Source organism: Ambystoma mexicanum, chromosome 10 (assembly GCF_040938575.1).
Source record: "Ambystoma mexicanum isolate Mex_15411 chromosome 10, UKY_AmexF1_1, whole genome shotgun sequence".
NCBI classification, from domain to species: Eukaryota; Metazoa; Chordata; class Amphibia; order Caudata; family Ambystomatidae; genus Ambystoma; species Ambystoma mexicanum.
In genome coordinates, this window is record NC_090932.1 from 1,447,701,555 (window position 1) to 1,447,719,486 (window position 17,932).

At 42.1% G+C, this 17,932-nt stretch overlaps 1 protein-coding gene across 5 annotated transcripts in view; it reads right to left on the reverse strand.

Moving 5' to 3' along the window:
* Positions 1 to 1,419: 1,419 nt before the first annotated feature.
* Positions 1,420 to 17,932, reverse strand: part of MAPKAPK5 (MAPK activated protein kinase 5) — a 983,215-nt gene continuing 966,702 nt past the window's right edge. For all 5 annotated transcript variants that reach the window (XM_069619510.1, XM_069619509.1, XM_069619506.1 and 2 more), the window contains one exon: positions 1,420 to 5,600. In XM_069619510.1, the coding sequence (XP_069475611.1) occupies positions 5,509 to 5,600 (92 nt within the window). In that variant the 3' untranslated portion in view covers positions 1,420 to 5,508. The remainder of the gene's footprint in view (positions 5,601 to 17,932) is intronic.

A 17,932-nucleotide genomic window follows, 5' to 3' on the forward strand; every position in this document is an offset into this window, starting at 1 on the left:
GTGTATTATGCACATTATTCAGGAAACTTTGTTTTTGGTCATTTTGCAGGCTTGTATGCATTGCCTGTTGTGTACAGCTTTTGTGTTGAATTGTATTCCAAGTACATAACGTGTTCATGCATTTGCAGTGTTTTCATTCGGTTAATTTTGAACTTTGATATTTTCTTCCATCGCTGCAAACTATTGTCACCCCGTGTTTTCTTCTGTTGACCCTTACTTTGGAGTTTTGTTCTGTTGGGATGATCCATTCACCAGTTCAATGTGATGTCTCAAAAATAACAATAGTCGAGATATAGAAGTAAGCACACCTATTATATGATGATGAAAATAGACTCCGTATTGTTAATTCTATTAGAATAGTTGCGGGTGCGGGGGAGAAAAGGCAAGTCTGGCAATAAAAGCTGATGCTGTGAAACAAGAAAGGAATAGTGCCCTTAAGTCCCTTCATCAGGAGCAATACTTCTTAAATACAGTCACAATTTATCTTCAAATTTCAGGCTATGGTTAAGAGACTGTATAACTCAAAGTACTCTTTTCTCACTTACCTATTTGTAGACTTATAAAGCCTGAAGTTTGAAGATAACTTGTGACTATATTTAAGAAGTATTGCTCGTGATGAAGGCACTAAGATCCCGAAACATGCAGAGCTCATGATTTTTGTTATAAGTATTCACCATATTGTGTACAACACTAATTAAATTCTGACTATGGTCAGAGCAAACCATGAATGGAAAGATTGTCTAATTGTGTATCAACATATGTACACTTTGACTGAATGATCTCAGACAGTATTGGCGTGCAGGGGACGGTAGTGTCCACCAATAACAACATTATTTGTTTCTAATCTTGGAAAAAAAGGCCATTTTGATGTCTGTCCCGAAAGCGTGTTTTGGAGTACCTTTGGTAAACCGACTTGCAAGACAATCTATTTTCAGCATGCTTTCTGACCATCAAAATGTTAGCCCGAGTTACTACATCAAAAGAGCATTACACGAGACAATAGATCTGTATAGAAAACTTTCAATGCAGTCAGGGTATAAAACACTATTAAAAGTAAACCTGAGACAAAGGGAATTTTGCACCAGACCAAACAAGGGGAATTGAATTAAAAGAGGCAGATGTGGGTCTAAGTATGGAAGCAAACCTTCAATTGACACATGGTTCCTCTCCTTGATGTGTACCAAGTTATTTAAAGACATAATAATAAAAAGTAATGTAAGGTTTACATTAAATTGCCATGAAACTCTGAGAAGTGAACAAACCCCAACCTCACTCGCGCCAAAATGCTTTATGCAAGTTTTGGTAGACAGCAACTGTCATGGAATTCACAGGAGTGAACAGACACCAACCTCACCCTCAGTAAAATTCTTGACATGTTTTGGTAGACAGAACACAGATGACAAAATCAACACAACAAAATAACTTTAGTAAAATCTATTTATGTACACTGATGCATATTTACAATACAATACTGCTCAAAATAAGCTAATAAAAGTATTACAGAAGATTAAAAAGATGGAAAAAATAAGCTTATTACAGAGAAAAACATGATACATAAACGTTAAGAAAACAGTTGGAAACAAGTCATCATTATTAACTCTAAACACTGTGAACATTAATCAATTAACAAAACATTTTTTGGTAACTTCTTTTGCTTGCTGTGTTAGTAGCCAGGGGGAACATGAATTTCAACAAAGACCATTTACTCATAAAAATGTTTCGAACGTCAAATGATTTTACATGCACTTTCTTCAACAAATGTGCTTCAGAAACTGACATGCCCCAAAAATTAAACAACTTTAATTCGTAATAAATGTTAAACGATATCCATACGATATCACCAATTTCATGATGGCGACCAGCACAGTATTTAGAATTGTTCATGTCATTAAGGCTGTATTTTGCACAAATCATGCAATCAACACATTAGCGCAACTGAGGGTAAATGTTTAAAGGAGGGTTTAAAAAAAAGTAAACATGTAAATTTGGATCACTGTGTACCTCATTGAGGGTGCATTTGCAAAGGTGTAATACTAGTGCATATGGCCAGCCAAGATTATCTTCAGCATTTTCTGCGGACAATTATTTCAGAATTTCATTAAATAAAATGATTAGATTTAAATTACACAGAACATTAAATATAATTGAAGTGTATTAAATAAGGATATTTGTCAATTACTGTTGTATGCAAAGAGTGTGCTTAAATTAAATACAAATAAATATAGACAGACATTTGACCTTTAGTCGAAGTACAATCTTGAATGTATAACCCAAATGAGCTCTTTCAGATCAACAAGTGAACAATACAATGAACTCAAACATACAAACAGACATCTGTGCCACAGATGCCAAACAATACTGCAACAGTTTGAAGTCAGTCATTAACACACTCACTGTACACATTTTGGGTGGAGTGCTTTAAAAAACAAAGTTACATAAAAGACCTTAAGAATTAAGAAGATTGGCAGTTTGTTCCAACTCCAAGTACAATACTTGAGTTCTTACATGATTTGTGAGCAAGAAGCAGCCAATGATTTTAAGAGCTGCACCACAACTTAATAGGAAAACGTATTAACACAGTTAAAACATATTTCATGCTGAAGTGTCCAGTTTATAGGAAACTGATAGAACTCTAGCTTTAGCATGCTACAAATGCATATTCAAGAATTCAGTCACAGCATTAAGCTAATGTTCCAGCAGAGTTGCCAGGGTTTGATATTAATTATTTCTACCAGACAGCAATCCCTTTTTCAATTGGCCAACATCTGGCCATTTTGTGTGCTAGAGATCTTTAAGTATAGATGATTTGAGTGCTAGTAAATGCAAACAGAGTTCTATTTTCAAGTGATCTAAAGCTTATCAGCAGCAATCTAAACAAACGGGATGCCCCGATGTCCTGGCATAGCATTCACAAAAATGGAACTTGGTTGCAGTAGAACATTTACAGCAAGACGTGTTTTATTGCTGCTCATTTCTGGCAGCAGCATGGTCAAAAGGACAACCCTCTGCAAGAATCAAAGCTGCATGTTAAATAACATACATGCTAACTGCAAAGTGCAGAAAAACCCTGAATTCAAGTAATCATTCAAAATCACCAAATAACTAAAGATGTATTATGATTTAAGAGTTTTTCAATTTGAGCAGTTCACCCTACCAGAAAGAATAATATATTGGGCATGGTGAATACAAATTAAACTGGCCGCCGTAACAAGCTTAAGTAAATGCATAACCAGATTGTATATTTGTTCTGGGCATTATTATTAGGCACATTCAGCATATAAACAATAGTTGCAGAGCGTATGCTCTTTTCATCTGTAGTTTAAAAAAAATGGTTTGACGACCACCAAAAACTGCTAAACTTGCAAATTATTTTCCAGACAAACTAATTTTAAAATTCAGACTAAATGAATGGATCATTGATGTCAATACTTATTTGCTTCTTGTAGATTGTGTAGGAGAAACTCTGTTACGGATTAATGAACTGACACTTGTATAGCTAATGGCATCTTGTAATAAAGTTGTCAGAAGAAAGTCAAGCATTCTTGAGTGTCATTTAGAAAAAAAAATCTTGTTTTACATTGCAATAAAACTACAAACTCAAAATCTGAAGCCAATTACAAATTAGGAGAAATGCATAGAAAATGTAAAAGACATGCTCACTAAGCCCCGTCTTCCTTGTCGACTGAAATAAAAACAGGTTTATGCATAATTTGAATTTTAATTTAAAATAGTACCTCTCTCCATCTAGAACATTTTTTTAAAAGTTCCTTAGAAACTGTCCAACTGACATTTTGCATGAAATTCAGAGTGCAAAACTGAAAACCGGAATACTGAATTGTGCCACGCTTTTAACAGCAATAAAAAGGAAAATATACATGCTTGAACAAACGTAGAGATGGAAAAGATAGTTACCATGACTTAACCGGAAACAAATACTAATTATTTATGGCAGGTAATTAATGGTGCAAATTTGGATTCAATTTGTGTAGAAACATGCTTATCAAAATATGTGTCACTAGGCAAAGATGTCCCAGCTTTCCAATTTCCTTTAGACTAACAAACATTTCAATCTAGTGCAGGTTTGTTTTTACTGATGGAGGTTAACATTTGAAACGTAAACATATTTACATGGTATGTTAGCCATATAATGGAATATCTTCACAATAACTACTTTTTATAAAGTAAAATAACCAGTTACAGTGGTTGCTGTCAGAATTGAGACTGACATGAAGCAGCTAGGCAACTGACCTGCCAGAAATGTCTTACTTTGGGAAGGCCAGTATGCGTGTAGTGGTCCTATTTAGTGTCATATGGGAACTTGCCAATACTACACTGTGAAATGTTGGAGACATTTCTCTTTTGGAGAAGAGGAATAACTATCAAGCAATTTCAATACTTTGGAAATACTACTAAACCAAGAGTGAAGCAATGAAACAGAAATAGCCCATTTTTCAGTTCCTACTTGTAGAAAATTTCAGAGAAAGGTTAAGAGCACTTTGGAATTAAATGTGCCTGCAGTGAGCGTCGTAGTGTTGGTTCTCTACATACCCCAGAGCATAATGAGCTGCACTGCGCCATTTAGTAACAAAGCGTTAAATAGTATCTGTACGTAGAAATCCTGAATTGGCACTTGAGTTTGCAGCATATATGGTTCAATTTACAGTCCTAAACTAAAATGTATATTATTTTCACGATTTAAAGGAAACCATTAAATACAAATAATTAACAAAATAAAAATGTCTTGGACAAACACCCGATACTAGAGCTTAGACAGATCAGTAGAAGAATCTGCTTGACAGTGCTTATAACAATGTTATTTTATGATTCGCTGAAGTCGATGACATGTTCATAGAGATTTGCACTAGAACCCAACTCTTCCCCAGGCAAACAACTAGATGCAAACTATAGTAAAGGTAACAAGTAGTGACTGCGTAATGGAAGAAAATCTCTAAATTAAACCAAAACTGCAATACAAAACATGATTTTAAACATCACAGTCTGTAGTGTATATATTTCCATTTGAATTGTATTGGCATCTCTAGAGCAGCTGGTGAAAAAAGCAGCAAGAAGATCTACAATTGCCGCTAGTTGTTGAGGAAACTGGTACTTTTGTACCTGTAAAGTTGCATTCAAAGAATGTTTTCAAGTATTTGAGAGCGAAGTGAAAAAGTTGATGTTTTCTTCCACAAGTGGGCATAATTATTGCAGCCTGATGGGGTGTAGTGGTGAAAAGAAGAGCATGAAATTGCAGTTCTTTGTAATTAGCAATCCAAGGCTTCAGATGGTAAAATTCATCCCTTGCCAGTCTCATGAATTAACAGTAGGCGAGAGCCGATGTTTATAACTAAGCTCTGTAAATTTTACAGTACCAATGATGGTTATCTACATCTATACATTTTCAAGCAGTTTCCAAATGTAATGAAATATTTATTTACATAAAAATTACTTTACAGTTTGTTTTTAAGAATGGCCCTAAAATGATTTTTAAAAAAGGTGTAGAAGCTTCAGCTATTGTGAATCAGGAGACGTCTGCTCTTCAATAACTTGCTTTACAACCTCTGCAAGTTTTAGTCGATCTACCTTCTCTGTAAACCCTCGACCTGAAATAAAAGAAAGTTAGTTTTGACAGTACATTTTTAAAAATTGGAGGCTCAAAGAAAATAAAAAAATTAAAAAGACAAACTTTTAAATAAAACGAAGGCTGTAGCAAGGTTCTAAAAGACTAGCCAGAGAAAGGTACAGTGATCCTTAAAACTGTGCAGCATTCATAGTACTACTCCTCTTCTGGACAAAATAACTGCAGGGCCCAAACCTTTCTTCTGACTGGTCCACCAACCTACCAGAGCCTTTTTCTTTAGGCCTCAAAGTACACAAGAATCTCAAACAGATCACAGTGTGGAATTGGCCACTTCCATTTGTATTGCGGTATTCAAGAGGCAGGATTTACTGTAATGAGTAGCATGAAAAACCTCCTTCTATGCAAGGAAGGCGTGTTAGGACAGTTTTTCTAAAGTATACTTATTTAGGACTCTTTAGAATGATTCCCTGGGCAATACAGAACTCCAACTCTTAGTATAGGCCTGTACTACTCAAGGTACTGGTAGGTGGCAGAGCAGCCAGGCTTATTTTAGGAGGGAGAGAGGGCTGTAGGAAGGTACCAAGAACTTGTAGGATACATATGGCCCAATGAAACACTTACACCCTTAGAGTTATGTAAAAAAAAAAAAAAATGGTTTCTTTTATAGATACACACACACGACACACTTGGCAGGACACACTCTTGATGCAATCTTTGCCAACAAAAAACTGATCACAATTGTGCCACCAATACAAATACTATGGAGTGACCACCTCATTATACCGTTTGTGACCCAACTACCATCAAAACCATCCATACCGCCCCAAGCTGGATAAGAAATTGGAACACTATCAAAAACAGCAATTTGGAAGAGCAGCTAGAATCCTCAAAACCATCTATCGCAACCATGGAAACAATCGACCTAGACAAAAAAGCGGACCTAATCCAGAAATAGATCGCTGAAACAAATCGACAGCATCACCCTGTGAAAATACCCCCAGCCCATCACAAAAGAAAGCAGTTGAGAGATGGGTCACACCCCACCTAAACACAATGAAGAAGAAAAAGGAAACTAGAACAAGAATGGAGGAAAAACTAAAACCAAGAAAAAAGAAAAATGTATCAAAAACAAATCTGAGCGTACAAAAAGGAAATTGTTAAAGCGAAAAAGAAATACTATGACGGCCGGATTACAAAGGCCACCAACACGTACTATTCAACATCAACGAGATAAGAAATCTCCCTGGATGTAATAACACGCCATTGCCGTCACAAAAACTATGCGATGACCTCGAGATCACTAAGAATAAAATCAACAACATGCACTGGATCATACAAAGTAGACCAATCAACCAGACTGTGCACCCTCCCCCTACCTATCCCGGGACCACAGAATAGGCTTAACAGTATTGCCCCAAATGTCAAGAGAACAACTCCTCAAACTGGTGAAAAGAAAACAACAAGGCAGGCTCCCTAATGGACCCCTGTGAATTAGACATCTATAATTCAATCATTACACAGGATACACCATCGAAATGCTACCTAAACCTCTTCAACCTATCGCTCCCAGCAGGGAGAGTACCAGCAGGCATTCTAATCTGCCTATTTCAAACCACTCCTCAAGGACGCAACATGCAATGTGGAAGACCTCTCAAACTACAGACCAATCGCCAACATACCCTATCCAGCAAAACTACTACAGACTTGGGTCTACGAACAAACAGCAAATATGTAGAAAACAACCAACTGCTGGACCAAGCACAGGTCGGCTTCAGACCCATGAGAGGGATGGAGACGGCACTTCTATCTACATGGAACGATCTGAAAACCAACACAGACTCCAAAACGAACTCAGCACTGATACTTCCCGACCTCTCTGCAGCATTTGACACTGTCGACCATAACATCCTCAAAGAGACTAGAAGAAATCGGGATCACGGACACCAACGTTGCTCTGGATTAAATCTTTGTCTGCAAGACCAGAAACAATATGGGTATATGATTCTAATCCACACCACGGGACACCGCTTGTGGAGTACCACAAGGATCCTCGTTATCCCCACTCCTCTTAAACATCTATGTCAGGCCACTAATCAACCTCATCAAAAGAGATGGCTTCACCGGCTATAACTACGCACCGATACCCAAATCATCTACAAACTCTGCAATGAACAAGGAGAACACAACGCTAATAGACTGTCTCAAAGAACTCTACCAATGGATTAACACTAACAACCTCAAACTCAACCCGGACACGACGGAAATCAATTTACATCCAACAACCACAGATGCAACCAGTACATCCCATGGCCCACAGAACTGGGATAACACCCACATCATCCACAATTGTCAAATACTTTGGAATCCTAATAGACAACAAGCTAACCTTAGAACCAGGATAATTAAGAAATGTTTCTTCCATCTACACACGATCAAAATAATTCTATCATTCCTCTCCTTCATGCACAAAATACTGGCCATCATCTCACTCGTGTCCAGGCTAGACCACGCCAACAGCTTATACCTTGCAATACTGGACTATTTACTGAAGAAACTGCAACATATACAGAACTCAGATTCCAGATTTCACCTAAAACTCTCACAAACCATATCACTCCAGCGCTAAGGAAGCTACATTGGCTCCCAGGCAAAAAAAGAATCACCTTCAAAACTATGTAAATAACACACAGAGCAATCCATGGCCTAGGAGAGGAACTCATACAAAAGAAAATCACCATCTACAAGCTAACTGGAACACTCAGATCCAGCAATGACATCTGCCTAGAACCTAAACCGTACACGAGAAATAAGAAATAAGAACTATGAAGGACCACCTAAAATTCAGAAAACTTCTAAAAAAACCTGGTTCTTCAATTCTGAGCGGGACAAAAACGAATGAACAACATTGTCTCACCATGAAATGAACACACAAACGACTGGAGGTTATGCCGGATCGGAGTAGGGTGCTGAGAGGAGGAGAGCAGTCCGAATGGGAAGGAAACCTAGCTGTATGCTTCCCTATAGGGTGGTCAAACAGGAAGCTGGGGACAGATGTGTACGAATTGGACCACTGATGGAGATCCTGAGTTAAGGGGGTGGGGGTGTAAGAGAGGCACCCAGATCAGAGCTGATCGGCCGCAGGACATGGTGTACACATTCCAACCCAGAGGAACCCGTGGGGGTGGTAATTGCGACACACTGAAAATATACTGGACAGGGAAGACGCAGGCCTTTGAGGACCCACTATATTCTGTACACATCATGGGCGGGGTGGGGCAACTGTATCGCACAGGAATACACTAGGGAAGGGATACTTGGAACAGTCAATCAAAACAGACGGTGTAAGATAAGGCACTGCCACTAACCATCCTTAGTAAAGAAAAACTTATCTTTCTGCATGCACCTCTCAACCTCCTAACTAAGCACAACCATACCTCTAAAGCAAAACAAACTGCACACACTACACCACAACAATGAAACAAACCACACATAGCCTCACACAACAGCACATGGCGGCTACCAACTGGAAAAACACCTACGCTCAAGCGAAGAGTGTCAACCGAACTGAAGCTGCCAACAGCACATCACAGCTTTCTTACTCCTTTTTTGCACTGAGTCCTGCTAACTTACCCCCACCCACTTGTTTAACAGATGAAGAACGGTTGTTGTCTGATCGAGTCATCTCACTTTCTGGGTCCTACACTCTGGTGAGGAGACTTCAAGGAGTGGAATCCTGCCACTGGAGATCCACAAGGAGTCCACCAAAGTTTCAGGAAGATTTGTTGGTCGGAGGACGATGCACAGCACTCGGGCTCCAGGTCCCAGGGTATTGGCGGTTTTCTGCCCATGAAGGTCACAGCTTGTCGTGGGATGACTCAAAATGTGGGCTGTCTTAAGACTGATTGGTCCCTCCACTCCAAGGGAAGGAGATGTCCTCTCGGGTCTTCTCTGTCGCATGGAAGAAAGGGTCACAGGCATTTCCTTCTTCCTCATCGGATTCAGCTCCAGTGGTCGACTTGTCCTCAGCCTTTGGATCAAAGCTATTTATCCAGGAACCCAGCCAATCATGCTGCATTCAAACTTTGTGGGGTGGGTGTTGGCTGTCCTGTCAGAACAGGCAGCCTCCCAGCTGGAACTGATTGCAGACAGGCATACCAGAAGACAAAGAACTGAGTTTCAGACTCCTCCCTCATTTCCTGCCTTCACAGACACTCTGGAGCCTCGGCGGGCTTCGCAAAGGATTACCTGTTAGGAAAGATTTTAATTTCAATGATCAATCTTCCTGACCTTAGTCAACTCCAGAACCTTTTGCTTTGATTGGGTAACTATTTTACCTTGTCCCTAGGTGAAGGGGAATCTTATTCCCCGCTCAGCTTGTCTTTTACTCTTTTTATGGATTACCTTTTTATGTCTCTCCATAGTGTATGGTTGAAGCTATAGTTTCATACAACTTTTGGGCTTAGGCTGGGTTGCCCCTATGGGCTCCCCTGTTAATTTCTCCTTCACTTACTTGGGTGAACCACAGTTCCCAAGTAGTAAAGAGGTATTTTCATCCCCCGTTACATTTTATATAGTGATCCAGCACATCCCACCTTATTTGGAGTGTTGGGGGATAGAATGTATCCCCTGTCTTACTTACCTGGTAACGTTTTGTTAAAACTGCGAGTTTTACATGAATGGCTGGTGGCAGTGGTTTTACCTTTATGACTTAGTCTTTATTACTCGCAGGCTGTTAAATCAGCCTTGGTAATGCACAGAAGGGCCACCATTTTGCACTAAAATGGTGGGCTCCTTTTTTCGCCATTTCTTGTGTGCTTGTGGTTTCTGAGGTCTTCCCCTGCCATTCTAAGTGGTAACAACCATAGTGGCTGTTTGGTCTTTGGATGGAATCCTTTAGATTCCTTGCCCAGGCTCCAGAGTGCCTGGAAAGGCAGGAAGCGAGGGAGGAGTGCAAAACTCTGCAGCCCTTTTTCTTCCATCTTGCCTGAAAGGGAACAACTCCCAGTGGGGGGGCTGGCTGTCCCGATTGGACTGCCAGAGCACCCATTGCTACAAAATGCGGGGAGAGAATGCAGAGGTTGCACTATAGTTCCTAATAAAAACTCCGAAACTGGAAGCTGCTGACAAGTCGACCACTGGAGCTGAAATCGAAGAGGAAGATGAAGAAACGAATGCTGGAGCGATTTCCAGTGACCAGACAGCCTGCTGTGTAACCCTTCCTTCTAATCGACCTGGGGATCCCGAAATGGACTGCCCTGACCCAGAGGCTGGGGAGATCCACTAGACTCAAGAGGACCTGGATTTGGAGCCATGCCACGTCATCCTGCGACCTTGTGGGGCTGCAATACCCCAATCCCCATGGACCTCGAGCCATTGTGTGTTGCAGGGTCTTTTGAATCAAGCTGAACCTTTGGTAGCATCCTGCTGGAACTCCAGAGACACGATTTGAGTCCTAAAAGTCCCCTCAGAGTGCTGGACCTTGCAAACAACGAGAATCCGACCAGTGATATTTAGTTTTCTTCTGGCACCTGAAAAGAGCGCCAAAACCACAGAGCCGCATCCAGCCAATAAAAATCTTGCCTGGAACCTTCTACATTGATCCTTGCTTCAAAATCCCTTCCAAAGTCCTGTCTTCCAGCCTCCTGACAAAGGAATCCATGAACTGGGTTTTGGGCTGCAGATCCTGAAGTCTTCCTGCTGCAACACTTCTTTTGTCCTGAGGCACTGTGCTGGCTGGGGTAGTTACTTGCCGTAAGCCTGTGTGATTTCTGTAAAGCTTTTGGAGTGTTTTCTGTGATTGGGAGTCCTCTCATCCAGTTCACCAAGATGAAGTGCTGGAACCCTCCTACGGCGTCTTCTCAGAAGTCCCTGGACCCTAACTAGCTAAAGTGAACTACTTACTTGTTTGAACAGTCTTCCACAGGAACTCTGGCTTTTGCTGGCAATAAAACACTATCTCACCCTGCCTACAGCTGGCACCTAGACCACTAGGGTCCCTCTTCTGCCTCTGAGTAAACACGTGCAATAGACTAGGGAAGGACTGGATAAGTAAAGGATTCTGTCTTGAAAAAAAACAACCAGTGTTTGAAAAGTACTTACTTGTGAAAGAGATAGTTGATAACTGTAACTCAGAGTTGACAGTTAGAAAAGTTCTTACTTACCTTGATTGTGTGTTGTGCCATTCTGAAAAGTATATATAAGGCTAATTTACTCACCTGTGAATTGGTTGTGCCTCTTTCCCAAATGTAATGCTGTTCGCTTCAGTAATTATTTCTTTCAGAGAATAGGTGTATAGGTTCCCCAACTGGGTCTTGCTTCCCCTAACTTGCTGTATAGCTTGTTTATAAAACGTCTGCCTTAAGTTTTGCCTACTTGCAATAACCGAGTCATTCTTAAAGTGTACCATTGGGTTTTGCTTTCCCTGGTCTGTTTCATACAGATGCTAAATGTCTTAGGTTTATACCTACCTTTAGGTTGCTTATAGCTCCTTTAAAAAGTATGTAGGTTCTTACTTACCTTGCGTTAGCTGTGTGCCACCCTAAAATAAGTTACTTACCTCAGTCTGTGTTCCACTAATCTGAAAAGCAACTGTAATAGCGGTGTGCCATTCATGAAAAGTGTTCTTTAGGTGTAGCTAACCTTGGTCTGCCTGGTGCAGCCTAAATAATTGTAAAGTTCTTGCTTATCTTCGACTATGTTCCAACGAGCTGAAAAGCAACTGTAATTGTATATTACACAAAAAGGACTTACTGACCTAGTATAACGGTGTGTATTCATAAATGTAGTTAGGTATATACTGTTCCTTTAATGAGTATTCCACTATTCAGAAAAGTATCCTGGTAACAGGGTTGGTTGATTATGTGATTCCTTAACCGAGTGTCACCTCATAGCGGGCAGGGTCTACTACCCTTGAATTACTGTAAAGTAATCTGAAAGTAACTAATGGTTTTACTTCCCATTAATAGGTGTGCCCTATACTAAATGTGTTTGATAAGGTTTGACTTGCCTAGAAATACTGTTTGTGTTCTTAACAAGGTCTATTTTTTTATTTATTGTGCATTAGCCAACATTTTTTACTTTTTACACATTTAACATAAGAAAATACAAAAGCAACAGAAAAATGTTAACAAGGTCTACGCTTTGGTATGTGTACTTTATAGCATAGTGTTATATTTGTATGATGTGTTTATACGATTTGTGATAGTACTTCTGTCCCCCAAGATTTGTCTGGGCCTACTTGTAAATACAATACATAGTGTTTCCCTGTTTCGTTGGGCCATATGTGTACTACATTTGCTTTGTACCGATTCTACAGCCCTCTCTCCCTCCTAAGTTAAGTCTGGCTGCTCGGTCTACGCTACCATGAACTCAGGTGGTACAGCCTTATACTAAGAGTGGAGTCTTGTACTGTCTCAGTTGAATGGTTTTACTAGTTGGACTTCAAAATAAACATAAAATGTAGAAGGGATAAAAACGTATCCCTCTACCTAGGGGAACATTAGTTCTCACAAGGAGAATACAAGGAAACAACAAGGGAAGCTCAAGGGGCTCCTTAGCAACACTGCACAGAAAGTGTTGTGTGCTGCAACTTTGAAATGTAGATGCCCAATAAGTTGGAGGAAAGTATGACTCCAAAAATAAGGTATGGAGAGACACAAAAATGACTCCCATGGCCAGAGTAAAAGAAGGGGTGAGTGGGGGAAAAGTTCCCACTAACCCAGGAACATAGATACAAAAAACACAAGTCCAACAAGAAGTACTAGGGGGTCTCACTAGTGAGGGAGATTTGGTATAACATGAAATATCTTACCTACCAAGGGGCCCCAGAGCAAAGCGCTGGCAAACACAGCCAACTGTCCTCTATGTAGTCGTCACCCCTCTAAAAACTAAAATGTTAGATCTAGTTGTGAAGGGTGGGGTGATTTCATAACAGGTATGCGTGCACTTGATGATTCCAATCTGGAAACCTCAAAGAAATTAAAATTTTGGTGCAATTTCAGGTTTATAGCTTTTCCAAAGGAAGAGCAAGAGAAGAAAGGTACAATGAAAAACCTGTGTGCAACAACCCTTGAAACTTTTTGCTACCAATATGATGTGCATGCCATAACTATGGGTGGTGTCTGGAAAATGTGGGCATCCTTTATTCAATGAACAGTTCCAACGGCTGAAGTCCTGAGCAGATCAAAGAGGTTTGAAAACTTGGGGCAAACCTTGTCTAATGCAGCTGCACATCTTGGTGGGAGCGTCATAACTAAGAAGCAGGACCAGAAATTCATGCACTGGTTAATAGAAATTATAAGATACTTAGAAATATGAGTGCCGATTGAGCTATGTTTTTGACAGCACACCATTTTTTACTATGCTAAAACGTAAATGATAATGTGATAAGCCCACTAAGCGCAAGTTGGAGAATGCTGCTAAACCTACAAATGAGACTGCTGAACATGGCCATTGTGTACTCGAACATCTTTTATCATATAGTCTTTTGTAAGATTGATTAAAGTCCCTCCAAACTCCTACTATATTCCCCAACAGCAATAAATCATGCGCAAAATGAATTTTCACAGATGGCAGGTAAAACAAATGGCCTATGAAAGGAGATTGCAGCTGTGCTGTGGTTTTGGCAGATAAACACAGGCCTTTGATGGTGTATCAGGAAGGGAGGCTGACATTTCAAGCAACACAGTATGTGAAGCCTTATGTTTCAGGCAGAGAAGCATTACATAGAAACAGTAAAGTACTCAAATACTTTCCCTTCAGAGCCTATATGCATGACGCAGTGCTAGAGGCAGAATTTGAGCATGGTTGTGGCTAACGTAAAGCTTTGGGGACACCTGGAAATCCTGTAATATCAATGTTATTGCCTACACACCCTATAAGCCCTCCCTCACAGGAAGGCATCTGAACAAGAGGGCCGAGGTGCCCACATAGTGCAAATCAAAACAAAGCAGGTTCTAGTTTACCTCAATCAGTGCGGACTCCCAAGTTCACACATAACTGAGCAGAGGCAGTGTGAGAAACCAGAAGGTGTCTCACCCACTAGTCCCCAGGGATCTGTCACCGAGGTAGCCAGGACACGGCCATCGCTTTTGGATCCAGTTCCTGGGGGTGGACCAGTGCGGGAGGATCACCTTGGGGAGTGGTTTCGAGGAGTGGGACACCGGATGGTGAGACCCAGTATCCCCCTTCCCTGTAACACCTTTACCCCATCATAACAGGTAGGATATTAAGGACTCTACTCCCCTCCCTTTTACAACACAAACACTTTCTCACGGACAGCCGCCATGAGAGAAAACAGACTAACACCTGAGCAGTATACCTGACGTGTCCCAATACAATGGTCAGGTGAGCTCAGGCAATTACTGACCATCACACACCTGACTTCCATTAAGCTTTCCCACAATGATAATAGGCGGAGCACGAGAGCACACTCAGATTGAGGCAAAGCACACAAGGAAACAGCAGTTTCGAGATGGCAGCTGAAGTTCCCTTGACCTTTTCGACAAAGAACTGTTATTTTCCTGAACCCTCGAGAATAGAAAGTCTAAGACCAGGAAACCAGGCTGAAGAATCCTGCATTGTGCGTCGGAGATACCCGGGGCCCTGCCGCATCAATAAGGCGGGGATAATCACCAGCCGCTGTGGTACCATCCTTAGTTCCAAGAACAAAACCGCGTCCGTGAAAACACAGCCGGTGAGTTGGGGAGACTGACACAAGACTGGTCTGTGTTGAAGCAAAGGTTGCAAGCGGCAACACTGTATCCCTAGCGCTGGAACTAACATTGTTAAAACTTTAAAACGCGTGTGATAAGAAGAGTAAAGTTGAATTGCTGATGAGTGACTGAACTTTAAAACCAAGATACTGGGGCACTGTCGAGCAGCAAAAGAAATGGCTGCTTAGTCGAGGAGCTTCACAACAGACAACATCCTGTGAATAAAACAGCCTGAAGTGCTTGACAGTTACTGGAAACTTTGATACTGTAAGGAAGCCACTCTCCCACAGCACCAGCGGGTGGAATTTTGCTCCTCCTGCTGCAGCGACGGCAGAGATGAATCGAGTTTGGGTTCCTGCGGTCGGTACTGAGCCCAGAGGCCGCCTCCGACATCCGGCAGAGGAGAGTGCGTCCCGATCTGAGGCCGGAGCTGCAGAGGCTGTGAGGGAGAGGAGCAAAGATGTGCCCTTTCCGACACCCAAGCAAAGACAGGCAGAGGAGACACGTGGAGGCCACGCTGAGCTGCTGCGCCAAAGGTACCTTTGCTGCCCTGGGCTCAGCCTGTTCCACCTGAGGGTCCGGCGGCAGGAACCGCTCGAGCACACAGAACCGGAGTGCTAGCAGAGGAGCCGTAGACAAACGTTATCCTGTACAACCCTGTTCCTTCCATCCCTAGAACACCCCGGAACGTGAGGTGCTCTCCTTCCCTGCCCTCTGCCCGAGGCGGACTCAGCAGCTCCTTATAGAGATTGGGCCGGAGCCCGGGCTGCCTACAGGGCCTCGCTGTGGTTTCCACCGGGGATAACAGGGGTGTGTGCGGGCCGCTGCACTTACAGATGGCCTCACCCACCAACCTTCTGAACTGAAAGCCCATTTGGACGCAGCTAGAGGGTGATCCTGGCGAGGTGGGGCTGTTCCCGCCCCCCACACTCTGTATCCACTGGCAGGGAAACTAATAAAGGCAACCAGCTGCAACAAATAACAAGGATACCAAGGCTCTGCCGGGACGCAGCACCACAATACGCTTATTCGGTGGCCCATAACCACCGGACTTGGGATAAACACGGAATCAACTATACCTCTAGACATGAGACATCAAATCTGAGGATCACACACGCGCTCCTGCCTCCCCACTCGCAACTAAGACCACAAAAGTCAAAGAGGGGCCAGGAAAGAACAAATTACTTTCTTACCTGGTAACGTTCTTTCGATGGGATGTTCCGACGACATATTCCACATCTATGACAGGTAAACACCACAGCTGTGCTGCTTCGGAAACATTTTCAGCATCTGCATCCTGCGTCAATGACTTTGATACGCCGTCCTCGAGGGTCTCCGTCGAGCTGACGTCACCGGATGTTATAAGTAGGACGCACAACGCCCGTAGCCTCAGTTGTAGTTTTTTCCCCAGAACGTGTGGCACCAATCTTCTGCCACAATGACTACAGAAAGCCTTTCGGAAAAATAAGCTGCAATCGCATAAGAAATTCTGTAGAGGGGCAGGCTGGGAGGGTACGATGTGGAATACGTCGTCGGAACATCCCATCGAAAGAACTTTACCAGGTAAGAAAGTAACTTGTTCTTCGACGGGATTGGTTCCTCCGACGGATTCCACATCTATGACAGACTCCCAAAGCAGTACCAACGTATGGAGGTGGGAAAAGAATTTAGAAGTTTAGAATGCCCAATTAAATTGCAAAATAGAGGACCGCCTTGCCAAAGGCCAAATCTTGCCCATAGATAGAATCCAGGGAGTAGTGTTTTACAAAAGTATGGACAGAGGCCCATGTGGCTGCTTCACAAATGTTACGAATGGGAACACCCCTCTGCAAAGCAGTGGAGGCAGCCACACCCCTAGTAGAATTGATTGATTGATTGATTATTTGCATAGTGTCTATACACAATGTGTTTCAAAGCGCTTCAAGGAGGAAGGGAAAATACAATACATTCTTACAGGTCCTTGAATCAAATCAGAATGTGAGAAATAACTATCATATCATAACTGATAGTACAAGTGCATGGAACAAATAATGGAGAGGTGAGGGAGGAAAAAAGGAGACAATACAAGCAGTAGCATTACTATGCCTGACAGCAATTGTTGCAGTGCAAAAATGACCAAAGGAGGGGGAGGAGGGGAGGAAGTTGGGGAGGGGAGGGAATGGTAGGGGAGAGGAACAAATGGGTTACTATCTTAAGGGTCAATAAACAATCAAGGTAGTGCTAGGGGGAGGGGAGGAGAAAACACGAAGGAGGAGGGGGGAAACAGACAAGCCCTTTATCAGAGGTCAGGGACAGTGATAAGAGTAAGTGTTTGTAAAATAGAAGGAAAAGAAAAAGGGGGGAGGAAGGGAGGATGGAAGCAGAAAGCAGGCGCTACACTTAATACCCCAGACGGCATTTGGGGTAGTGCCGGAGAATAGACAAAGGGGGGAGGGAGGGGAAGGAAGGAAGGGTGGGGTGAGGGGGGAGACAAGAGGAGGCAAAGGCAAGGATGAGCGAGCAGGAGGAAGAAAGGGGAAGGAAGAAAGGGGAAGGGAGAGGAAAAGGAAGATGAGCCAGAGGGGGAATCAGAAGGATACAGGGGGGCACAAAGATGAACATGTGGCAGGGCGGGGGACCAGCAGCAATGGATGCAGGGGCA